General features: G+C 38.4%; 1 protein-coding gene across 4 annotated transcripts in view; it reads right to left on the reverse strand.

Annotated features, from left to right (window-relative positions):
- The window catches only part of SATB1 (SATB homeobox 1), a 78,623-nt gene that overhangs the window by 6,620 nt on the left and 44,261 nt on the right, over positions 1-27,742 (reverse strand). For all 4 annotated transcript variants that reach the window (XM_057739514.1, XM_057739511.1, XM_057739513.1 and 1 more), the window contains one exon: positions 24,475-24,630. In XM_057739514.1, coding sequence (XP_057595497.1) covers positions 24,475-24,630 — 156 coding nt within the window. The remainder of the gene's footprint in view (positions 1-24,474; positions 24,631-27,742) is intronic.

The raw sequence follows: 27,742 nt of genomic DNA on the forward strand, positions 1-27,742 counted from the left end.
ACCTCTGTTCTGATGCAGGGCAGGTTTTAGATCTATCTTCCTGAAGGCCTGAATATTAACTATGGTTAATATTACCCCCCCACCGGATGAACTGGGAGATTGGGATTGCCATATGTACATTACTAATAAGAAAAAAAAAATCAAATTGTACACTTCAAATATATGCAGTTTATTGTATGTCAGAAAGAAAAAAAAAAAAGCAGAGGCAAAAAAAGAAAAGATGACCTTCCCCCACCCTTGTCTCCATTCTTTAGCTATGACAATGACAGGCCCCCATGCCTAAACACAGCAAATCACTACAATTTTATTTACCTTTCAAGTGATGTTAGAAGGTTCATCAAGAGCAGAACAGAACATTTTTCTTTACTTAGCTAGAATTATACTATTTGCAATAAGTGCTTAACATTGAGCATCTAAATCTTTTTTTTTTTTAGAAATAAATGCTTGTAACTAAAAATTCCCAAAAGTTAAATTAAGAACGATTCATGTAAGAAAATCTTCTCAAAGAAAGCTGAAGAACTTCCATAATTTTTCGAATCCTTTTAGAAACTTTTTAAAGTAACACAGAGATCAGTTAGCACTTGGATATATGTGGAAAAAAAAAAAAAACATGTGGATCACAGATGTTCTTTGGAAAAGAAAATCATTAGTTCTTTTAAAATGGCTAATAATGATAGCTAATTCCTAAACAATCACACTCATGCTGGTTTCACAAATATTTCAGAGAAAGAGCCCTGACTCATTCAACAAATATTTTGCGCATATTGTCACTTCTGTGTCTCTAGACTTACAAGATGGATTCTTATTTTTATTAATTGCCCATGACTAACATAACATTTCCAGTAGTTTGCTATTAACCTCTGCCCTTAAATAATACTTCTAATTCCTTATCTAAAAATAATGTGATGAATTCTAAATCGGAAGCATGTCTCCGCTAGCCTTTCATGAGACACGATGATTTTAAGAGACTGAAATCAGATGCTTCTTAGAAAAATATTTAACGGTGCAGCTGGGAACTGTTAGTTCTACAAGGGTATTCCAAAAAAACAAAAATGGGGGGAGGGGCGGTGTGCTTTTCTTGATGTGCGTGGCTCTCAACAAATAATGGAAAACAGATATTCTGACAGGCTAGTTCTTTGTCAGCAGAGAAATCAACTGGCTCGTTCCCAATTTACACTGGCAAAAAGAAGATTAATTTATTATAATACTATTTACATACCTCGGAATATTCTGACTCCCTCCAATCCGATCGATCGAGACTCTATTAATGATGACAGTAATCTGATCCATGCTTTGCAGAAAGTGACGAAGAATGCCAAACGCTTTCTAATTCCCCAATACCTTTCCCGAGGTCACTTTTCCATAAGCGATATTGTTAGAGCAAATAAACTTAGGAAGACAGTATGTCAGAATATTGGGAATATGGGACAAATAAAACTAGTAATTTCCCTAAGTACTATGTTGGTTTTCTAAAGGATACATGTATAGATTTACTGAGTGGAGGAGGTGAGTAAAATGCACCACTTGGTTGCAAAATGTGAACATAATTACGTTGTAAGCCAGGTCTCTGGGACTTGAAATATCGTAAGACCATAGGCGGGGGTAGGGAACTGCTCTGACAATTAAATTAGATCACAACTGTTCGGAACTGTAGAAAAGACAGGAGACGAACAGCCTTAAAATAATGAGACGGAGCTATTCTCAGAAAACTAAAATGGCACAAGGAACAACCTAAACTTTAATGTAGTAAATTTGCCAAGCAACATTACACTGCATATAAAGAGGGCAAAATATAAACAGTAGCCACATGTAAATAAATTAGGAAAACTTTCAGGATGTTCCTACTTTTCAAACTGACAAAGTTTAATTTGACACCTTCTGTTCTAAACCCTTTGTTTCTATTCAAAATCACGCCTTGAGCTGTTGCTATCAATCACAGCACTCCCCCTATTATTTAAAAAAACTGGCATGGACCCTGAACAAGCTGAAAATGCCATGCAGATGAATTCTGAGATAATATGTTCAAACCTGTTATATACAACACAAATCCTGTAAAGTTATGTATTGTAAACCTACACTTATTGAGAACTAAAAGTCTTAAATCCATCTGCCACAAAGGAAATACTGTTATGTACTTTATAGGAACCAAGAACCATCTGTAAGTGCCTTGCCATCGTAAGCAAGAAAATGGTGCAGAAGATGCTAAGCCTCTGACGGCATGAAATCAGTAACATTCTCTGGACTGGTTTTGGTTAGGGAATCTCTGAAAGACCTGGAAGATCGGAGGGGGAGAAAAAGGAAAAGAGGAAATGCAGAACGACTGCCAAACCAGTGCTGAAAAAAAGCAAAACAAACTCAATGACAACACAATGGCAATTTATCATGGTCCATGAAACACTCGACTGTATGCTCATTTTAAAGGAAAAATTAGCAGTTCTAAACTCAGTATTCTAATGATGTGCTTTACCGACAGAATCTTGTTGTACCACATTGAAATAAAAATCCTGGCACCTTCATCTCTCAGCTGCTAATTTCCACCCAAACTCAATCTCTGATTTCCACTCCACTCTTTTTAGAGCAGCTAATTCAGTTTGCTTCTACTATTTTCACGGATAAGGGGTGCACAGTGATTTTTAACTGAGTCAAGAAAGCAACCTCCTTTCACGACTGAATTGACTGTAGCTAGGAAGCCTCACACACGTAAAAAGAGAACCCTTACAAGGCCTGGTCTGTGACAGAGCCATGAGCACGTAACACGAGTCTTCAGGGGAAAAGAGACTTCAGTGTTCTCTGAGAAAAAACAGTCACTTAATACAATATACAGATAATGTATATATTATCATTATGTACATATACATTTTAAACCCAAGAGCTATAAAAAGAGAAAGAAAATGACAAATAATTCTCGCCACAAGAAGGAAAAATACATTTAAAAAAACAGAATGGGTAATTTGAGTTCTAAAAAGCAAAACATTTTATAGTCTCTATTTATTCCCCCACCCTCACCCTCATCTTTTATGTGTTATTTGCAGGAGTATTTTGTTCCAATCTCTGGGGCATATAGTATAATAATATATGATATTAAAAGAAATCAATCTAAATAGGGAGGTATTTGATACAAACATTTTAGTGGAAAGCATGAATTACATTTTAGCAAGTAGTAGGAACAGGATTAAGTACATAATCCATTAAACAGTACTTCTCACACAAAAAAATGTCAGTATTGTAGACTAGACTACACCAGGCATTTTGAATGAGTACATTTTCAACAACAACTAACTACAGAGCTAGCAATTTATCATTCAGCAAATAATTTTCTACTTTTAAAAGAATCTGTAAGTGTTACTTATGCTAATGAAGACAGTTTTTAATCTGCCCACAAACATGCTAATAGAGGGCAATTTTTTTTTTTATTTACAAAGCTGTCTGCGCTGGAGGGTAATTTCATATCAATGTTCTGTAAGCTGGGGCGGGGGGCGGTCGGGGGGAAGGGTTCTAATTGTCAGAGCTACTGAATCTCTTACCCTAACCATAAAGGTTTAAAGACATCACAAAAGATGCAAAGTGACTAATGATGTTTTAAACCACCCCTTGAACGCTCCAGAAGGGTTCCATTTTCACACTTGTTATGCTTTACACACACTCCACCTCAAATATAGTACTAAAACATATTGCTTCTTCCGGGCCCCTAATGCAGAGACACACAAGGCCTGATGGGGGTACAGTCCCACTTCTAGGTGTGAGGCCTGCATCCTTCCTTCACACACACCCACTTCTAACCTTTCCTTCGAGAACAATCGTAACACTTTGAACAGTGAGAAACAAAACAGTGGCAAAGCAATACTGAAAGCATTTTCAATTATTTACTAGGTTAAAAGGGTGAAATGATACTTTAAATACATCAAATTTCATCGTCTGGGCCATTTTTTGGTGGCAAAGTGGTATTGATCTTTCCAAATGCTGAAAATTAACTATTTTCCAGAAGGTCATTATTTGATTAAAGGCATTAAAGTTGAGGGCAAAGAAGCGATGCACTTCTTCCTCCCCATTCAAATCATCATGTAATTTAATAAAAACCATCCCATCATGTCCCGTAATAAAAACACTTATCTTAAGATATTGTTCTTTACCTAACATATTAACCTTTAAATGTTATGAAGTTCTTGAGGAGAAAAACCTTTGGTAAAGCAGATTATTCCATAACATAATGAGAGGCCCCCACCATTAACATTAATAAAGATACATGTTCTCTATGGAATTAGCAGGAAACACATGAATCTTCCTCCCCAGTTTACTAATATCTACTTTGTGTAAAGTGAAGAGAATTTCAAAGTAACTTTTTCCTGCTAAGTTAACATTGGTCGGATTCAAGAAAACATGGGAAATAAATTTGAACAGAGACACAGCAGCACATGCATTTTCCATTCGAAAGTAGCACATTACAGCCGCTTTGTTCGAAGATGAGTTTTAAAAAGAAACATATTTAAATAGAATATATGTACATGTGTGTGTCCCCCAATATATGTATTTTCAAGATGTGGTTTCTGATGTTTGTATTTTTGCTAGGAAAAAAGAATAATCATACTACTTTTTAAAATTATTACTATTTTAAACTTCTAAACTGTTACTGTTTTAAACTCTCTCCAGACTCTACAGTTTAAGGGACTCAATACCTTAGCCAAAAATCTGTGGGTTCCCATACTGCGGTAATATTAGGACATAAGATGGCTATCCATAAATTTCTCACTTGAGTAAATTTTTGCCACTTTGTCTTTAAAAGGTTAAATGCATCTAGCAGAGTTTCTGGAGGTTTGGCATTAGCGAAAAGAAATGCTTCTACAATTTAGGGGAAGCTCACATTAAAATTTAGTGAGTTTAGAAGAAATATTCAGAATCACTGGTAAATGATTTTTATTTTTCAATTTTGCTTAAAATTTAATCAAGCAAAAAAAAAAAAAAAAGGAAATCATCTGTTTTCTGTGGTTTGACTGTTCACTTCTTTTTTACCTTCTCAAAGCCACTGACTTGGGGGAAAGCATAAAGATGGTGGTTTTTTCTTTTCCTATAGATTGTTTGGTTCATAACAAGATTATCATATGATAGTTTGGCCAGAGTAGATAAAAACATAAAAATGATTCTCACTTAAAAAGACTGTCAGGAAAGTTTTAAAGAATATTTTCAAGAAGAATCTGAGAAGGAGACACAGGAGGACTGAAGATAAAACTATGAAATTCTAGACAACATATTAAACTAGCTGGCAAGAAGATCATCTCAATGCGATTGAAACGGAATTTTCAAAGAAAATCTTCACTTTATTTTTAAAAAAGTTGATTTGGAAGATATCTAATTTAAAGATTAATTTTTCATAGACTTCAAACCTACTTTCAGGATGGTTTCTCCACAGTTTAAATGAAATAAATAAAAATCTGGCTTACATGTCCAATACTTGAATACAGACTTTGAAAAACAATTTATGTTTTTCCCTCTCAATCTAAGATGTATTTTGACATTATGTAAGTTTCAGTGATATGGTTTGGCTCTTGTTTAACATTTATACTCTCTGTCTTACTTAAGGGAGGGGACGGATAAATTAGAAGTTCTGGATGAACATACATTACTATATATAAAATAACCAATAAGGACCTACTATATAGCACAGGGAACTATACTTAATATCTTGTAATAACCTATAATGGAAACCTGTAATGGAAAACAACCTGAAAAAAGAATAGATATATGGACATAAAACTGAATCACTTTGCTGTACACTTGAAACTAACACAACATTGGAAATTAGCTATACATCAATTTAAAAAATAAAACAAAAACAAAAACAAAAAACCCCCACGTTTGGTTAAAGAAAAAATCTTACTTAAGTTTTTCTTCTCTCCTCACTCTTCATAGCAAGTGTCATTAAAAGACAGAAAACACCATACCCCCAAGGTTCATGCTGTAATATTTGCATCAATTTTGGCCTCTGTTTCTACCATAAAGAACTGTCTGCTCCTTTTCATTCTGCCCACCACTGACTTGTCTTTCCTGGAATGTGCTCTTAGGCACCAAACATTCTTTTTAATTACGTCCAGTGGACAATTCTCTTAATTTCTGAACAAAAAAAGCCTTTAAGTAATCATCGCTTTTCCTCCCTTAACTTAGGGGAGAAAGCACATACCCATGAGGACTGGAGCTTTGGGGAAGAATGAGAGAACAGGGTTATCATAGGGAGCTGTGGTTCCTACAAAAAGCAAGTAAATACGATGTTTGACTTGGCCTGTGGAACTTCCTGATGGGTGAACACTCAGGTTTAATGAAGCTTTCTCAAATCCCCTTAGTCCTCTTACGAGATGCCCTCAGAAAGGGGGGCTGGGATGATGATTACTGCTCCGGTCTTTGCTCTCAAACTACCCAAAGTTAATCTACTGCTCAAAATGACCTTTATAGCTTCCCAAGAGAGAGAAAAAGGTCACCCTCCCTAGAGCTGCACTGAAGGTTCCTCCAATCACACTCAGGTCCTAATTCATCAGATCGTTTATTAGCTGTTACCAATTTCCCCACATTCTACACCCATTCCCCATACTGTTCTCTCAAACAGGAGAGCCCTCCCCTCTTTTTCTGCCCATCCAAATAATAACTCCCCTTCCAGTTACTCAGCATACCACTTAAGGGTTACATCCTGTATAGGCATTTATGTATGCGACCTTGAGCAAATTACCTCTCTGAGCCCCAGATCCTCTTCTACAAAGTGCAGGTAATAATGGTATCCATCTCACAAGGCTGCGGCTGGTACAAATGAAATAGGATACGTTTAGCCCAGTGCCTGGCTCATGATGACTACGAAAAGGTCCGATGAACTTAACCAAAAGCATTTGCCTTAAATGGCTCATAGCATATTTGGGAAGAGGCAGCATTCAAAAACAAGTATTAGAGCAAAGTGGTACGCAGTGAAGGTCAATGACGGGCTGACATCCACTGGGAACCAAGAGGTGAGAAAGAAGAGATGGGCTGGGGTGGTCAAAGAAGTCTGTGTTGATGGAGAGTCATGCTGGCTTGGCTTTGAAGAATGCGCAGTATTTAGAGTGAGAAGAGTAATGAAAAAAATAGATGAATAAGCGATGCGCTAGGAAAAATAGGTAGACCAGTTGCTTTGGAATCCACTATGCTTACCATTCTTTTGCCACTGCTTTTTACCATATTTTCTTGAATATGGTAATTACCGTGACTTCATCTCCTCGAAGATCTATTTGTTAAGAAAGCCTGGGTTTTCATTTTAACACCTGTTCTACTACTGACTTGCCCTGTGACCTTGGTCAAGTTCCTTGAGTTCTCTAGACCTCCATTTTCTCCTCTATAAAATGGGGGTAATGTCTAGGGTTGTAAGAATTAGTGAGAAAACTCATACACGAGGCTTGGCACGCAGTGACAGTACAATGGAGGTCAGCTGTTATGATATTACTGTTGTCGTTATCACAAAGATGATCCAAAGGAATGTGAGCACGTAGGGAGTTAACGAAAATAATTCAGTTACTACACCCCAGCCTGAACCCACTATCTTCCTCCCAACATGAGGCTCCTCCTATATAGTTTAGCTCAATTAACAGCATCACTGCTCACCCAGTCACCTGGGCTGAAAGGCTGGTACTCAAAGTATAAACTGGTGCCATCTTTCTGAAGCACAACGTGGAAATGCTGAATGTAGAAAATGACTAGCAATTGCCTTTAAAACACAAATGCCTTTTTTGACCCAATAATTCTACGTCTGAGAATTAATCCTAAGGAAATAGTTAAGATGTATACAAATATTTAACTATATATAATAATGTTTACACTAGTATTATTTGTGATAGCAAAAGTTGAATACAACTTAAACATCCCTCAATAGGGAATTAAAAGGTGGGTATAGCATATGAATGAAAGTCATATATAAGCACACACACTTATGTACGTATACATGTATACATACATGTATATGTGTATGTACATGTATACATACGTATATATGTGTATGTACATGTATATATACATACACATGTGTGTATATAAAGAACATAAGTCAGGCTATCTCTAGTTAATTGGGATTATGGGTATTTTTTATATTCTTCCCTCCTTTGTGCTTGCATTAAATTTTTTTTCTAGATTGGCTAGTACTACTTTTTAATTAAAAAAAATAGCAAACAGCTTCCATTTAAAAATCTGATTTTTCTTGTCTGCTTCCTCCATAAGCGAACAATCATGAATTCCTGTCAATTCTGCTCCTTCAGAAGGTCTCTTGAATTTGATCCTTCTTTTCCATTCCTACTGCTCTGGTTCAGGCCCTAAGCATTTCTCCCATGAACGAAGGCTGCTGGGTTTATTTCAATACACGCCCCTATCTGCATTATCTGAGTTACATTTATCACAAATAAATGTCAACACAAAGAGCTCCCTCCGTGGCATACTCTTCACTTGCCTTCACCCAAGGGGCCTGGAGATGCCCTGAGGCTCACATGTCAGTGAATGAGTGGAAAAATATAGGAAAAGATTCCCTGCAACACTGAAGTGGCAGCAAGTTGCGGGATCAAAGGAAAATAGAAAAATGGCAGTCGGGGGCTTTTAAGTAGTGGCAAAAAGCTGTATACGCCTCTACAGTTCCCGAGAGCGCTGTGTGTTGCAGCAATGTTCACAATGCACATTCACAAGAATGCTGCATTTCAACGGAATAAGAGTCAAAACAAGGTCAGCCTAGTGGGTTTCGGAGGCAGAGAAGCACTGCTAAAGGCTTCCGTTAAAGGCAAATGCGCTAGACTGCTTAAAGTAGAAGCTTCCTGGGAAACTCACCCTTTTCCAAATCTGTCAACCCCAATACATATATGCTCTTATAAATATTAGGAAGCAAATTTCTTATCACGTTGTATTCTTAAGTCACTATTAAAAATTTACAATATGTATTTTTTCTCTTCAAAATCACGATCACTAAGAAAAAAGGCTGTTGAATATCTATATATGCCTTGTGCCAAAAAAAAAAAAACTGTAAAAATATGAGCCTATAAAATGAATAACTGTTAGGTGACGATGCACTCGATACACTGGTTTGTTTGCTTACAAAAATAATCTATTGTCAGGTTAATTTAAACAAATAGTTCTGCCATTGCATTTTTAATTGATTTATATAAAACTTTTCAACATCCCAGATATCATTTGAGGAGTCAAATGAGCTATACTTCCCATTATGCATATTTAGGGGCTGGGAATTAAAAATTTAAATCTTCCCTCTATGATATTCCAGGAGAGATAACAAAAGAATTTTTAAAACCAGGGGAAGGCAATTCGCGCTTGTAAAAGTTATGGGACTCATATCTTGGAGGAACAATCAAGCGGGCAGGGTCATTACACGCTCCCAAGTGGCTTATGATTCTGCTGATAAAGTAACACCCATTTTGTGGCCAAAAACCATATCGTTTTATCCATTATGCAAACTGACTTAACGGAGGGACTCAAATTCTGGAATCTACAAGTGGCTTTAAAAAAAGAAAGCATAAATATTTCTAGAAGCATCATGGGGGTCCCAGTGATAATGGCCAGGTTAGAAATGTACCAATGAAAGGAGACAAGGGAGGCTGGGGCCACCACAGGCCGGCAGTCACGCCTCACAACCCCTGGTCCTGCGTTACTCTGGGGAGAGCAAGTCTGGAGAGGGGCCGGGGCAGAAGGACAGGGGTGGAGTCTGGCCCTCTTCTGTCTGAGCACAGGGTCCCCCCACTTCTCCCACTGGGACTACCTTAGGAATATGCCCACTTTTGTGAGAGCAAAATTGTAAGGCGATGGATTTTCTCCTGAATCATTCCAACCTTCCACAAATAACTACGAAGTGACATCTATGTGCCACCTACTGTGAGGCTAAGAGATGTGGGGACAGACATGAGGGAATCATTTCTCCCAGCACTTACTGAACAGCCTGAACTTCAGGTATAAGCTGATAGCAAAGGTGTAGTTTAACTGGCAAAGAGTTTCTAGCCTAAGGGCAAAGGTACTCTCTCCCCAGATTCCAGCACTATTATATGAGCATCGGAATTTTGGAGACAAGGTTGCCTGTAAGGTTTTTGTTGTTGTTTGAATGTCATTGCAATGATCTTAACCACTGCCTACATGCTTGGGCGTGAAGGGCACTTGAAAAGTAAGCATCCGAAAAAGTAATAAACAAATAACAAATCTTTCCCAGGCAAATTCAAGAACTCCTCAGCTAATGTGTTAAAAAAAATATATAAATTTTTCTTCCAACACACAATTTATCTAATCATGGGTCTCATCTCTTTCGTGCCATGGACCCTTCTGGCAGTCTGGTAAAGCCCACTGTTTTCAGAACAATGTTTTTATGTGCGCGAAATAAAATGCATAAAATTACAAAGAAAACCAACTGTACTGAAATAGTCATCCAAATTGTATCATATAGGAATATATCTGCTTCTTTATTAATGAACCAAATAGTGAGCTCTAGGAAGAGATCTAAAAACTACTGTAATTTTGGAGCGATAAGCAAAAATAGTATCTTGAGAGATCTGCAATAAAAATGTGATATGAAAATATTTGTGATTTTTACTGGTGACAAATTCATAGATTATTGCTGATACTACTGTGACTCTTGCCTATATTGATAATTAAGATGTCAAATTTCAGTAAGACATTAGTGAAAATAAAGTTTTTTTTATCCCATCCAAGTTCATGCACAGACCCTCTAGGGGAAGGTGGGACAGAGATTTAAGAACTCCTGAAGAGGGTGTGCCCTCCAACATACATGTGTCCGTATACATAGATATACTTCAAACATGATTCCAAAACTATCTTATATAAGCTCCTAGTAGATTAGAAAACTTTGGTATTTATGAGTTCTTGGAACAGATTTCCTTATCGTGTTTTTTTGCTTGTTTGTTTTTTGCCCCTAAAGGACTATGCCTCTTAGAGATGGTTGGAGGGAAACAGTTAATCACTAGTTAATGGTTCCCAGACTGTGTCCTGGGTTTCTACCAGGGCTGTTTCCGCAGTGCCCTGGGTGTGTGTGTGTGTGTGTGTGTGTGTGTGTGTGTGCAGGGTGTTGATGAAAACACCCTGCCCTCACCCGATCCTCAAGTCAATCAAAATGGGGGAAGACTTTTATCCCATTTATGTATTTCACTTCTGGAGGAACCTTCATTCATAAAACAGTAGTTTTACAGCTTGAAATTTCTTGACTGACAATTGCACTAGCACATATATATACCTCACCGTTTTTCCCTGGTCCTCTTACAAACTCAGTGAATGGGTTTACAACCTCTGAATAAAGAAAGCATCCACACTCTGGCTTAGTTAACATCATACCATCCCAATAACTATAAAGGCAAGCAAGATTAGCAGAGTATCCTCTGAGAAATGTCTATCTGCCAGGAGAGGAACACTAACAATTTTTTTCCCAAAGACACCTGGGTTTCCCAAATAGAAGAGATAAAGCAGCAGGGCAGACACAGGATGCAGGCAGGGAAAGGAACGGAATTAAGGCAGAGGCAGGCTGTTGGAGGCGGGTGGGGGTAGAGGGAAGGAGGTTTGCAAATCAAATAAGGGTTGGTCTTTGCTCTCCTCACCTCTTCAAAGAGCAAATGGTTATATAGGATACGCCTTTAAAATCTGAGAACAGGGCAGAAGGAAGCTAGTCAAAGGATTAAAGAAAGAAAAGAAAAGTAGGAACGATTGGAAAGGAGGTGGGAATGGGTAGAAGATGAGCACATAAACATCTCATCACTTTATGTTATAAATTAACACAATGCTAAATTTATCCAAAAATATAAACACAACTTTCTGCCTAGAAATTAAGCTTGATGGATAAGGCTTTAGTCCTTATGGTTACCCAGGGTCCAAGTTATTTAGTCTCTTTAATCAAAATACTAAAATAAAATCATTACCCATTAGGCTATTACCCTTCCCCCAATCTCCAAACACACAAGCAAAAATTAATTGCAAGCCAGGAAGAAAGAAGGCAATTTAGACAGTAACAGCTTGGCATGGACTGAGCTGGATTTCCTAATAGCATTTGTCTGTTGGTGAATGTATATTTTACTTACAGCCTTCACTTCCTTGACCATATTGAAAGTAATTTATTTTTACCTAACCTGCATTTCATTCAAACCACCAAATACACCATCAATGAACCAGCCAAGTAATGCCCTAACAAGTAGCCTAGTGTTGGTACAAGAAGTAAAAAACAGGTAAACATTTAAAGGAGACATTTGGGGATGGGCACTCAGCGGTGGCTATGAAAATGCTTGCTACAGGTACCAAGTGGCAAACTTGCAAATATGGGCTTCAAGACATTCCCTCGCATCATTCCCTGCCTCCTTCTGCTGATTTACTCCCCATTTCACAAACCTCTTGCAAACCTGTGATTTCTCATGGACTGAGTCTCTTTTTTCCTCTTTGATGTGATATCCTGCCCTGAAGAACTTTTATCAACCCCCCCAAATGAGAAATTAAAGGTGGACTTTAAGGCATCAGTGAAAAAACCCAAAAAAGACATGTTAAAGGAGGGAACTCTTTAGCAATCTCTAAGTTATACTGTGTTGGCAACCACTACCCCACCACATCGTTAAGCCAAGCCCACCCCAAGCTGAATGAAGCTCACCTCCTCTCTATATTGTCCTCACTCTGCTACGTCCCTGATAAGGAGGTAGCGGGGGGAGGGGGAGGGGGATCTTCCAGTTTTCAAGAAACAAGTCTCAGATGACATCACATCAATCTTGAGCTCATCTCACACTATATAACATGGAGTTCATACCCTGGATTCCAAACAATCAGTTCTCCTCAATATATGCCACTCATAAATAATCCTTTTGGGCTACAGACCTCAAAATAGCAGTGTGTCCCCACAAACCAAGCCCTTCCATTATTCCAAACTTTGCCCCCCTGTGACCCATCCCCAGACTAAGACACCTGTCGGCAGGACCTTCAATCAACATAGCATCCTTTTTACATTTGTGCACCTGTTTCAGCAACAAACTCACAGAACCTGCAACTGCCCGGGACATGAAACAGTCTGACTCAACATATTTCACAGGGGAAATTAGAAGCCTGAAAGGTCAAGCAACTTGCCTGGGGGCTCCACAACATGGCAGATGGGAAACTGGGACCACCGCTCTTTGCAGTCCTCAATGCCTTCTTGGAAAGATGACGTTTATGTACAAGTTGTCATATAAACCACGTGTGACTTTGCAGACCAATCCTATTTCTGATGTAGATAATCAGGAACCATGCCCTCCCCTTCCTTTCAGCTTGGAATAAAAATGTGAGCTACACTAATAGACGATATGGATGACTTCAACAACACTGAGGAAAAATGCAGACAGTGGGGCCAAAAGAAAATAGCAGGAAGTATTCAAAGAAACTAATTCTCCTTCCTGTACATTTTCCTGAGGATCTGAGGGCAGTGGAGAAGAGTGACTGCACAGCAGCTGAAGAAGGTGGACTGAGCTGAAAGGCAGGATCAAGTTTAAAAACTCCTTTTCTACCAGATCTTCGACCGGGACTTACTAACAGATACATAACTGTCCTTTCGTCAGACAGGGACCTAGCAGAGTCCGTAAAGAAAATTACAGTATTTCCCTTGAATAATGGGATTCTTGTAGTCTCATTAAATTTAATTGAAAGGCATGCTCTTCCCTCATACTCAAAATATGCAATATTCCCAAACTTCACACATACCTCAGCATCACTAAACAGCAATTCTTTTTTTCTTTTTTTTTTGCTGGGGGGGGGGGGTGTTCTCTTTCCGCTTCCCTTTTGTATCCACAGGTGTGCTTAGACACAAAGAAATCCTAATGTATGAAAACTAAAGTTTGCAAACGTCGAAAGCCAGAGATGATTTTTCAGGTTATAAATGTCGTGGAAAGCCAGAGATGATTTTTCAGGTTATAAATGAAATCTTTCACTTGCAAAGAAACAAGGCAAGTTTCCTTTCAGTGGCAAGTTTTACCAATGACTGCAAAATGTGATTCAATTTGCATGCTGGCTAACCTACCTTGAAGTAGCTATGCACAATCTTCAGGGTCGTTAAAGCGAGAGCAAGGAGCAATGAAGTCAAAAACTGTAATTTTTTTACCTCCACTTTTCTTATTTCTTGGACTCATCCCCATACAACTATGCTATATATATATATAGCAAACCCCTTCTTGGGAATCCTAAAATACACGTGACAGCAGCCATGGTGGGGGGTGGGGGGAATCTCAATGATTAGCAACAGGTGCTTTCACTTCTGTGTTACGAAGGATTCTGAGGTTGTATCTGTATGCAACAGGAATCAGTGATGTGACAGGTGGTGTGAGGCTTGAATCAAATCTTCCACAAAAACTGTATCTTGCAAAATGATTATAAAAGTAGATTAAGACTGAAGAAGCTGACCTAATGATCTGGTATTATGTGACCTACTTAGCAGCTGAGATGGAAGAGGGGTTCTAACTAAAAGGAAAATACTTTGTTTTCCTGTAGAGTGATATTCAGGCCAGAACAAAGTATGAATAGGCAGAAAAATGCTAGATTTTGAAGTTGGACGGTATTATGGACCAGACACAAAGCAAACAGCAAAAGATTGGCAAGTTGTTCTTTTTGTTTGTTTTTTGTTTTTTTTAACATGAGAAAATAGGAAGAGGGGAAAAATGGTTAAAGAAAGGAAACAAAGGGGAAAAATCCACCATCCTGTGGGAAATTGCACCTCTTATCAGTGAGATAATAGGAATCACCACAGAATTTTAGGAAGATTCCAAACGAGGCTCATAACTGGAGTAGTAAAACAAAAATGAAGATAAAGAGTGTATTTTATTTGGCATTAAAAGACATTTAACTAGCTCAGTCTATGTTTTACATGTTCTCTAAAGCGGATTGTTGCGCACCTTCTCTAGAGGTACAATTCTAAATCACCACTGATCCTATTCCTTTCTCCTCGCTTTAATTTTAGTTTTCCACCAGCTTATCTGCCTTCTTACGGCTCCGATACTTTAATTTTCTTATGGCTGGATTCTTCTGAGACTGGTGATAATTTTGGTCTCATCTGGTCACCCTGTGCCTGTACTTTCTGCCATGTTACCTCCACTGTTTCTACAGCAACAGAATTCGATGGTTTTCAACTCTACCTTTCAAACTGACTCTGCAAATCAACACACCTCTCTAGGAAATACATTTTCTGGTTGGGTCCGTTTTTGTTTTGGGATATGACTCATCATGCCTAAATTAACAACGTCACAAAAATAAGGGGAAACTGTCCTTTAAAACACTGCACCTGCCCACTGTAGAAATTCTTTCAGAATTTATGTTTAAATAAAAGGTTTAACACTGACAAAATAAAAAAGGCAGAGACTATAAGGATATTATCCCTCCCAACCAAAAAAGAAAAAGAAAAAAGAAATCATGCAGAAGAAATGAAGAGTACCATCTTTTTCCCATTTGAGTTTTGGCAAAAAAACATGCACTTTGATGATGGCTTTGATAAAATCACCTGGAAAAAAACTAGGCAACTTCTCCATTTTTCTAGACACTTCCTTCCATTGCATTTTATTTTTATTTAAGCACATCTCCAATGCACACACATACAGACCCCAACTCTTTAAAAAAAAAAAAAAAAAAAAAAAGGGCCTGAAATTTTAGTTACACCACATGTGGTTTTCATTTGTGAAAAATGAACAAGCTGTTTGTGGTTAAACTGTCTAATCGCCTGTTATCAATCTAGCGCTGCATTCAAGATTTACAGGATCCATCAGCTTCTGTGCTACATTAGCTGTAAAGGGGGGTGGGGGGGAGGAGGAAAAGAGGAGGAAGAGAGAGTTTATCCTGAGGAATAATATTTCCAATGCAGCCACACTCGCACTACATCTGGTTGTGCTGGTAGCGGCAGTTAAATTGAAATATTTCACAGCGTGTGTCAGAGACATGCAGAATGGTAATTATGACAGATCTGATTAAGCCCGAGTGCCACAAGCTCCCTGGCCAGCGCCGGTTGTGCAGGTGTGACCTTGTGCGTGCCTGCGTGTGTAAATAAAATTAATTACAAGCGAGAGGGTGAAGGCTTCGGTGACATCACAAAGCGGAGGAACTCCCAAGGGGGAGACCTAATGGAATATTTTCCCTCAGTCTAATAATACAGTTCATATTGACTTGAGGTAATTAGTGGGATCATTAAAGCAGTTTTCCCGGCGTATTTGGCTGCCTGATCAGATTAGTGAAAATGTTCTTCAGAACAAGCCCTGTGTGGTCTGCCAGAGAGGAGGAAATAAAAAGCAACAAAGCATATTTTGGAATGATAAGCAGCACTGGACTTGTACTCTAGCAAAAAAAAAAAAAGATCTCCACTTTTCTCTGGAGCCTATACATCTAACTGTCTTGTCCATTTTCATTCTGCTGTTCAACTTGTGTATTCCTAGACACACTTGCAACTATTTCTTTCATTTCCCCTCTCTCTCTGCTAAATCCGACTGCTTCATCACGATGAGCCAGCCCACGTCTCCAACAAATCTCTTTTAAACAAGGCAATTTGAAAATTGGGGGAAAGGATCTTCCACGACGGCCTTACTGAGTAGATGAGGCCATTGGGAGAGGCAAAAAAAAAAAAAAAAAAAAAGGCCCAAGGGAAGGAATGTCATTTAAAATTTACCTGCTACACGAAAGAGTCCTCTATTTTGTACCATATCACAGAGGTTTAAATATTTCTTCGCCTTTGGATCTCAAAATGGGTTTTGGCGTGGCCCGAAGTTGGGGCACACATTCTTGAGTTGAACAGAATGCAGAGCCCTCGTCAAGAAAAGGGCCATTTGTTTGAAACTAGTCTACTGAGCACGCTCTACCTTGCCACCGGAATATGCCAAGCGCTGTCACAGATGGCAGGCTCTGACAGTTCCCATCCGCAGCGTCGAGACTCGACAGTTCAGCACAAGATCAGTGACATTCTGTCTCATTAGAACCACGCTAATTATCACAGCTAGTTTCAGGGGAAACCATGTGTTGCAATGGTCAATTTGAAGGAGTCTGTACATCAACAAACTGGTAATAAGGATCAGACACCTTATTATACGACAGCATGCTGCCTATGATCTGATTTACAGAATCAGAGGCACCGAGGCGGCCGAGGAGGCCGGCAGTTTATGGAACAGTGTGTTTCAACCCAATTCCTGAAGCATACAGGTTTCAAAAGGGGACTGTTAAAATAATAATACTAATAATACACAAAAGGCCAGTGGCATGGTTGGATCAAGGAATCAAAGGAGAATAGATTCTCTACGACCAGACAACAGAAGTAGACTAAGTCTCAGAAAAAGGACAACTTCATCAGCTTAGTGATTGTATGGTGATGCCACCAGCAGACTGCAGCTTATACAAATACAAGCATAAATACAAGGTATTTACTGATAAATTATAAAATGGCTATATTTCTATTAATGTCTAAAATACATGTTATACATATATTTAAAATATACATATATTATATGTATAAATATATATATTTTTTATATATTTAAACAGGTCATCTATGATTTAGTTGTGTCATTTTGTCAGGCAAAAGAACTGCATGTATAAAAGCATAACGACTATAGTTATAAAAATGAATAATCTCAAAGGTTACTTTTTAAGGTACTGTAGGTCTCTCTTGGCAGGGCTGAAAGATCCTACATCAGATTCCTATCACCAACGTAAGTTCTTCCATCCCTCTTTTAGTACCTTTCATTGATGTGAAATTTTAACTGTGCACTTGCTTCCAGAGCTATTTTTCTATTGTCATTTTGCATAAATGCATTTTCATAGCTCATTCATTTCACAGGGCCTTTACTTTCATTTCTCATATGAGGGAAAAAGAAGATACAGCTAAAATAAAACCTACCTTTACTACCCAAACCATAAAAGACAACTGTTGAGATTTCTGAGAAAACACTTTGTCTTTTCACTTGGTAGTTTGTGAAGGAACAATACCGGTGTTATAATTATGTGTGAAACTGAACAGAATGACATTCGTTTTGAAATTCATTCTTACTAACAGTTAAAACCCCACCGGTTTGGTCTCTTCCCTCCTCCCGTTTTGTAGATACCGGATCCTGTCCTAAAGAACTTTAACTCTTCAACTGTCAAAGCTGATTATAGAAGGGCTTCCAAAAAGAGGAATTTTCGTAGGATATTCTGATTCCACACTTTTCAACTTATTCTACATTTTAGGACAATAGGCGGCCTTAGATTAAAGCAGATTCTACAAATATGGTACCTGGTATACTCCTGCTTTAGAATACATTATCCTGGCCTGCTTCAAAGTGGACCACTCCTGTGGTCACCTTCCCTGAATCTCCTCATGTGATGGTCCTCTTTAGAGAGTTGGCTCAATATTCACAAATGGCTTCTTTTCAAATCTTGACTAAAATTTTATTCTGGCATTTTTTGAAAGATGGAGAAACTGGGCTTAATGAGTTATGACTATACTTGTTACAGTGAACTTATTAAATGGGAGAATAAGGAAGATGTATTTACATGACTCCAGTTACTGAATTTTAAATTTTAGAGGAGAAGAAATTTTTAAATGATTTGAAGGTGGCAATAAGAGAACCAAAAATTTGGGGTTCGACTTGTTGAAATAGATAACATCAAGTGTCTATGAGAAAAGCAGCCCTTTATGTGATTTTTTTAGCCAAAAATATAACTGGCAAGTAAGTGTTCTATTTAATGATTCTGAACCTCCCTGATCAAACCCTAGATTAATTAAAATATATACCTGTTCTTATAATGCACAAATGTGAAAAGGGCTCACATTCAGATTCACAAATTTAGGTCTTAAAACATCACATAATATACAATCATGTACTTTTAAACTGCTTGATTATGTCAATGTTTATATATTTTAAAGCCACTAATTTCAAAAGTCCTGTTTAGCAATCAGCTAGAGACATAAAGATAGGTTACACTGTTGAAAATGAAATCCAATATGGATTCCCAATATTTAGACAGAAGGGATGTTTCGAGATGGTTCCCAGTGCACAATAGCTTAAATGGGAGATGGATGGGACTCACGTCCTTATCAAGAAGGCAGCACCTGGGCTTCCCCAAATGTGGGTTAACCTGAACATGGGCAGGACCTGAGATGCTACACGCTGGGATGTTTTACTTCTCTTCTCCCTTCAAATATTCCTCTGGCCTCTTCAAGGAAACTGATTTAGAGAAACCTAACCTGTATCCCCCCAGGGTCTCCTCCCCACCATAAAAATAAATAAATAAATAAATAAATAAATAAATAAATAAATAAATGAATAAAGTAAAATAAAATAAGACACTGATGGAGAATGTATGAAGAGGCAGCTCTCTCCTTAGATGCCGGCTGAAGGCAACTCTGTTAGCCCAAGAGACAGGGCTCTGAGGACACAATGTAAAGATCTTCCCGCAGGCTGCTAGAAAAGCACGTGGCACCAGAAATAACTGGAACCGTGACTTGCAAATCTGCAGGGGCCTCCTGTGGATCTGAAATTGGAGGCTACACAGGTGAAATCGTGTTGCAGCAAAGTCTGTTACGGGAGCATTCCAAAAGAATGAATCAGCACAGGGCTTCAAGGCGTAGTTTCCGTGAAGTGTAATTTGATTCTAACAAAATAAAAGATGCCTTCACTGACATGCTAGAGTACAGAATGCAGTCATGGTGCCGTGATTTTTTTTTTCTCCTGGATTTTATCACTGTAGGTTCCTATAACCAGCAATGAAAATGACATTCTTAGCCCTATTTCTACCTCCAATGATGTGTGACATCATGTCTTACTCATCTTTAAGACACTCCAACCACCATTTAAGAATTTCCAAATCTGAAGATGCTCTTCTTTTCCCCCCACCTATAAGCCCAAAGAGCACTAAAGCTTTCTTCTTTCTCCTTCACTCTCCTTTCTCTCTCCCATCCTAGGGGTCTTGAATCTCAATGAAAAAAGTGTCTGAAAAGTAGATGGAAGAAAGCAAAAGGCTTTGAATTATTTGGTCTCTTCTACTGGTCATGCTATCTTCACAGAGGCAGAAATTCTTTTTCTAGTGTGAAAACCCACACCTATCAATCAGTTGAAATTGTTGCAGCCAAAGAGTCCAGGAACTACAGGACCGGTAGGTAGAGACTGCAAAACAGTCTACTGAAAGCATGTTTAGTCAAATAGAATTTCCATCATCTAGTTGCTGTACCTAAAAGAAATACCCTGTTCAATAAAGCACTAGAGAGAAATCATTTTCTAAACGCCCAGTGGGGATGCAGCCGCTCTATAAAAGCCCTTTCCTCTGACTGTATTACTGTATCCGCAGGCTCCACCTCCGCAAACATGAAAATCAATGTAACAATTCGATGTACAAGGCAAGGCCGACGGTGCTGCTAATGTCCCCTTGCTGGACATACACCTTAAGTCTCAGAGCTCTCAGGGGGTTTGCCGTGGAGTAAAATTAGATTCCAACATCTGCCACCATTAAGGAAAAAATTCCATTTCCATCTCCCATATGAAAACACTATAACCACTGAACAGTAACTGAACCTTGATACTGTAATGGTTATTACCCAAATCAACTATTTTTTTTAAAACAGTAAAATTAGCAAATTCTGCTCTCATAATTATTTGAATGTTATCAGACTAAATGTTTGATAAAATTCCAATATGATTCACTTGGAAAAAACGGCTGCTTATTTGAATACCCAGAATATAAAGTGTATTCATTTGTAGCTATTCACATTATGTTTAAAGCATATCATCTTTTTAAAGTTTGCATTAGCCTGCTTTCCTACCCAAGCACAAAAAGTAGCCTACCTTCAGTTTGCACTTGCATATTTTATCCAGACATTTCTATTAACGTTAAAAACAATCTCATTTCTATTACTCATTGAAGAGAAGAGATAATATAATACATGTGAAATGGTGGGATCTGCAGAACTGGTTTCTGTTCTTGAAAATACTTTGTGCATTAGTCACTGCAGACCATCACATGTGTCTGGTTCCACCACTTTCTGGGGCTGTACTATGTTTTTAAAATAATTCTGCTCCCTGCCATTCAGGGGATCTACCTAAAGCTTTACCTTGTAAAATGAACGGTATTTGAGATACATAGATAATAAATAATTCACGCTGTGTGGAGGTCTGAGTCTTTCACTGAGCAGGTTATAAGATGTTATCTACTTGTGTTACAGTGCTGTAACTCTAAAAGCTCTTCTGCATATGCAACAGTGTAGGACCTCCTCCCATGTTAAAAGAAATCTTGGGCTCAAAAAGGTTAAATCGTTTGCCTGTACTATAACACCAGTGATTCAGCCTGGACCACAGCCTCCCTTGAGTCCTCTACCACATACCCTTCCCTACACCCCAGCCCCAAACAGGCATGAAAAAACTTGGGTCCTGAGGACCCTATGTTGGCAAGAACCCATATCCCATGAATACATCAATGAAGAAAAGAAAGTCCCCACCATTCGCACTATCAATTAGTCCAGCATCCCTAACTTCTCTTTCCTTCGGTCCTGATGCTGCCTGGAACCCTGAGGAGACCCAAAAATAGAGATGCAGAGAATCTGGGGTTGGCTCTCCTACTTTTTAGTCAAGTGACCCTCATGTGTAAAATAAGGGAATCCATGTTACATCTCACAGGGTTACTGAGAACTAAATGCAGGTAATATACAGTGCGCGACAGGGTCTAGTTCCAAAAGAGTGATGAATGTTAAGCCAACACAGAGAATCAGGGTGAGATACAGAAGCAGATGGGGCTGGACCAGTTGAGATAAAAGTGGCTGCAGCTCTTCCCTCTGTACACGTGTTTCATTCGCAGGGACCTCTGTCTCATGCTGAGAAGACTCCTTAACTACATCCAAAGCATAAATATCTTGTGCACAAGTTAAGAATTCCGACCATGAAAAAGGTCAGTCTGATTTGAAGATTTTGGTTGGTTTGGTCTGGTTTGTTTTCTAGTTTTTCTATTCCCTTCACAAAAATCATGGCAGGAGGACAGAACTTAAGTCGACGACTACCTGCCCTTGTTAACTCAGACCTCCTCCTTAGGGATACATACAGCTTTTGGACTGTCTTATTTTTCTGTAATCATCAATCTTTAGATTTTCATAAAGAGGACGGTGCTAACATCTAAACTGAGCGACTAAGAGAAAGCTACAAAAATGCTTTTTAATGAAGTTCCAGTAAATTAGTAGTTAGGCATTACCATGCGAGGGAAGGAAAATTAACAGTCTGCTGGATCCCACCAGTCTGCGATTGGCCCCTTGGATTCTCTTTCAACCAGTAAGGAGGAGATGTGCTAGCAGCTCTGGGGTTCTGGGGAACACACCGTCATGGCAGATACACAGACGCTGCCAACTGACATCACTGAAAGTGACTCACAGGGAGCTCCGTGGGACAGGGGTCCAAACAGGAAAGATGTTTAAAACCCCTCTAGGACGTCACTCGCATGACATGATCAACCCACTGCTACCACGGTCTGAATAGCTCCAAAAGCAGAAACTCAGCCCAGGTGGGGAGAATTGGGGCTATCATTTAAAAGAAGGAAAGAATGAAGGTAGCAAAAACGCTGCCAGCCAGAGGAGCTAGGCTCTCATCAGAAAGGAAAGCGAGGGTGGTGGTGATTATACAACAGATGCCAATGTACCAAAAAGTTTTAATATTTGTTTTTGTTTGTTGGTTTTAAGGCTGCCCCTTCTCACAACAATGCATGTTTAGCTTCCCTGTTTCTCTCTTTGGGAGATGTGGGGAAAGTGTTTGGCCTTGGAGGAAGACAGTCTGTTTTCCTGATCATTTAATTGGAAAGGTCAGAAGAGATGCAGAATCAGAAAGAAAGGCAGGATAAACTGTGTTGAGATATGAGATCCTCATCCTAATTAGACTAAACAGCCAAAACAAGAAGGTGCAGGGTGGGTGGGTGGGTGAGGGGCCGCGTGCGAGCAGGACATTTCTCCTTAACGCCTAGTCTTGGCATGTAAATGAAGACATCTGAAGAAGCACACAGGTTTGAAGCGGCTCTAACATTCTATCATAATTAGAAACATTTCAAGAGCCCTGTAATTTCCAATCAAAATTACAGTAATTTCCGATATACAAGCCATGATTCATGACAGAATTTTACATTCCATGAGAGATTACGGTGGCCTGATGTATGACACGCCGAGTACGGCACTAACATAAACAATTCAGTTTAATGTTTAAACAGCACTTGATGTTTAGAATCTCACAATAAAAGAAACATATTATTGTAGAAATTATCACTTTGACAGTGATTGAAGGGTAGGCAGGCATGTGGCCTATAAAGCTATAATTTTTACAGTCCACAGCTTGAGTTTAATCATTTTTATATAACATTTCCAAGATATCCCTTAAGTATTTCAGCCAGCCTATAACTTAAACAAGAACAACCTTTTCTCAAGCAAAACTCCCATCAAGGACCACGATGAATGTTGCTAGAATAAAATTTCAGAAAAAGCTAATAATGAAAGTATTGTATTGTAAATACATCACATTGTAAATACTCTCAGGATCATATAATTTGTTTCAGAGACTGACAGCAGCCAGGCCGTTTTATAAGAGGAGAGTTCATTAATGATAATGAAATACATTTGTTTAAAATTTCCTTGTTTGCCTCTCAATCTCACTTTGATAGTGTTATCAAATCTTTCTGCAACGGGGAAGAGACTTTAGTGTTCTTTTTGTCCTTTAAAAAGTATTCCTGGCTTTGAACGGGGGTTTGTAGATAACTGTGAGTTTGTTCATGTAGATGACTCTACTTTTGATGAACATAAATTATTATTATATGACAATCATATGATAAAAGACTGCATTATCTATCCTTTGTTATGTCTTGTAGGGATTTGTAACTTTTCCAATTCCATTCTATTCTTTTATAATTCAAAAGATTTAGATAATTTTTCTAATTGCAATTAAACTTGTGTGTCATATATATAGTGTGTCATACATATCATATATATTGTCTAAAAGATTTAGACAGTTTTTCTAATTGTAATTAAATCTGTCATAGATATGTATACATACATATAAACTAAAATCATTAATATGCAAAGATATGTGTGTCAGTTTTTCTTAATAAGCGTACTTAACAGCTGTAGATGCCTGAAGTGGAACAGAAAAAGACTACGATGTTCATAGTATTTTAGGATGGAAATCAAGGTCAGCTAAGTACTAATGAAATAACAATAATTCAAGTTATTTGTTCCATTACAAAATACCAGATGGAGAAATCTCCTATACGTTACAGTACTCTTCTGACTCAGGGATTTACTGAGAAATCTGTGGTCTGGACAGTGGCTGCTGGAGGAAACACAACTGAGTGTCTATTCCCTGAATCTGAACACTCTGTTACATCACAAAGCTCTGTCCATAATCCTGGAAACCGCGACGGCTCAGGGATGCAAGTTCAAATTGCAAATAGACACTCCTTTGAACGAACTTTCACCGGCATCGCAGATAGACATTCTCCATGCCTAACAGAGGCTCTTACCTGGCTTTTGGTTGCTGCCACCTTTGCAAACAGAGCTTGGGAAACTTTAGCGCGCTTCATTTCCTGCTGAATCTCATCGTAAATGGAAGCATTAATGTTCATGGTATTGTTCTCTGGTTTCCCATTCCTCTCAGTGGCAATAGTAGCTGTTTTCACCTACGAAACATTTTGAACATGCCTGTCATTTTCCATTGGCCAAATTGTTTTGAAGCTTCTCAGGCTCGGCATCCAAACTGGACATTGTCGCTCCTTTTATGATCAAGGTGATCAACAGTGCGGTCATTCAACATTAGTTATTAGCTGGAGATCAGATTGCTTAAGTTAAGGAAGTCATATTGTCACAGGTAATTGCATCTGTAATATGACAGCAACTGCCAGATGACAACCAGGAATTACAATGCCATAAAGTAAGTTTTCTGGAAAACAGGATAGTTTCAAAGACTTGAAAACCCTAAACTAATTGTGTCCCAATTACCTTCCACTGCAATCCTAACAAAGGAAATTCACAATTAAAATCATAATGCACAGTGCTGTATCTTCGCTGGGTACCTGATGCCTAATAGACAATTGCATCACTAATAGTTATTACATACTATGGCCTTTTTAATTTTAGACTTATTTTTAAATGCCTCTTCCTCGTATGTTTCATTTAAAAAATCTTCCATAACAAAGCCATTTGCAGAGCTGCATATTTAAATCTTCTATCCATCCATGAAACAGGTAGAGTGCCTTGCTCAATTATCATAAAGGCTGGTTGCCTTTCACACGTGCATGTCCAAGCTGTTCTGTATAATTATTTCATCATTTCCTGGCACCCTTGTATATAACTATTTCCTTCTGACTTGTGGAACCAGACAATAAGAAAATGTTTCACAATATTTAATAAAACATGACTGCAAGTTACACAAAATATATAATCCATAACTTTACAAATATATTCAAAGTGTATAATCTCGAGTGAGAAATTAGTATCAATACCTTTGGTAATAATGATAAGCAGGTATCAACAGAAAAATGCCGCAAAATTTAGGGGGAAAATCAACCTCAAAATTTATTGATACCATGATTAATCTTCAAAACCTGAAAACAATCTGTAAAACTCCAAATCCTTAGAATAAAAATTTGATCTTTAATATGCACTTATGGGAACCAGCCTGGGAAATTCACATATGAACCATCTAGCTGCTTTTCACTGGGAAACTGATGAAAACGTAAATGAAAAGTTCCACAGATGCAGAACCATGTTTCTCCCGGCAAAATGCGTCACCAAGGACCACATTTCTTAGGGTCCTTTACAGAACCCAGGTTTTCATTCTCTAGAAATTTACCATCTTGGACCATTTCTCTCCTCCACTACGAACAACAGAAAATGAAGCTCATTTCAAGATAAACAAATGATTTGGGGGCACTAAATGACATACCTTCCTTGACTAGGAAGTCTAGTCAAGTCTTCTAATGTTTATTTCACCCCATCAAAATGGGGGCAGAGGTCATCCTAAGCCATTTAATTCCCTAAGCTTAGAGAGCAAAGATGAGTTGTCTTTAAAACGTGCCTCCAGCTCCTTCTAACTTGTAGCCAGTCAGCAAAATAACTCACCTCTGGAGGATGCAGCTAGACTCTCCCACCTGGACACTACCCTTGGGAGCTGAGAAAGGATAATGCTGGGAAGTGGCTGGACCACAAGCCCCCAGGGAGGACACGGAAGGTGAGGCAGGACAAGGGACCCACCAGCTGGCCTCACTGGCCTCTGCTAAAGCATTATCCGCAGCCAGAAACGGCAAGAGCAGATTTCCAGCCTTCCCCTGCCAGCCCTGTGACTCCAGCAAGCAAGGGCACTCACTCACGGAGGCATCTTAAGGACTGGGGGCCACTAGGCACAGACACCGGGCTTTGAAGCAATAATCTGCTAAACACCACTTTAGGAGCCAGAAGAGTTAACGCATTACCATAAACTGCCTACAAAGTTGCTTTGGTGAGATTCGCAACTTTGCTCTGGGGTGGTCTTGCTTTGAGGCAGAAGGATAGATTTGATCACCCCATGGGGTCCCTTTTAATACCTATTTTTCTCACTGCTTAAATGAAAGAGAAAAGAAAAGCCATTTCAATCGCTTTGAACGTTGGATGTTATGGAAATGGAGGCATGAAGTCCAGGGCACTGGAAGACATAGTTCCTTGGTAGCGATCTGCTTAGTAATAGTTAAGAGGGCAGGCTTTGGAAACTTGACGTTTCAGTGTGTTTTGAAAATAATTTTCATTCTTTTGTAAAAATGATGTTTAAGAATTTATCTTCGAGGTGGGCTATAATCATTTGTTTCAACCCTGTGATTTTGTTCCTAAAATTTCTTTGGTTTAATTTTTTTTTAATAGGGCAATTACAACTTGAACCAGAAAGCAAACATTTTAAATCATAAAAAAAAAAAAATTAAAAAAACATCAAATAACTGTTTCCTAGTAGCCAACAAAATCAAAAGTGGAAAAGAAGTACGCAAGAAACACATTTAAAAAAGTGAGCACAACTTTTAAAAATATTAAGAAACTGTAATACTCATTTAAAAAATATTTAGGAAAGCTCTTCTTTACCATCTTGTTGGCTCAGATATGCATCTTATCAGAGATAAGCTATTAGAATTCTGGAATCACATTTTTTCCAAAACACAAGCTATTGCTTAAGGGGAACTGACTTGGACAGCTTTTCAAAAATATGAAAGCTGAAATTTTTCCCCAGGTAAAAATGGAAACAAAAATCTTTTATACCTCACTCTACTAAGTACTATTTTAGCTTAGCACAAAAAAACCTTCTTTAATCCTGGTTTAGCTTTTAATATTATATCACACATTAAAATTCATAAAGTAGTTCATTCCAGGCAAAACAAACTACTCTTCAGCTCTTCTCCGCAAATAGCACAGGAGGTAAAATAAATGCAGTTGCTTTCCGAATAGCTTTTATCAAGGTAGCGTGTACCACTCCATCATTACGGCGGCGCCGGGGAAGTAGTTAAGAATTGGAGCTTCTGCTATTTACCCTCCCACGTGGGGACAGGGCGTAGCACTAGGGTTTGCTTTTTATTTCATTAAAATTGTGCAGTGGAACACACATTTTCCATGAAAATTCTTTTTTGCTCCTTTATACACTGCTGAATTCATCAACCCATACTATAAAATGAACTATACATACTACATACGTACTACAAACGTGGTACACAGAATGGACCCTACTGGGGTCCTCTTTGGTGTCTGTGCTCTTCCTTGATGCAGGTGGAATTGCCT

Source organism: Hippopotamus amphibius, chromosome 6 (genome assembly GCF_030028045.1).
Source record: "Hippopotamus amphibius kiboko isolate mHipAmp2 chromosome 6, mHipAmp2.hap2, whole genome shotgun sequence".
Lineage (NCBI taxonomy): Eukaryota > Metazoa > Chordata > Mammalia > Artiodactyla > Hippopotamidae > Hippopotamus > Hippopotamus amphibius.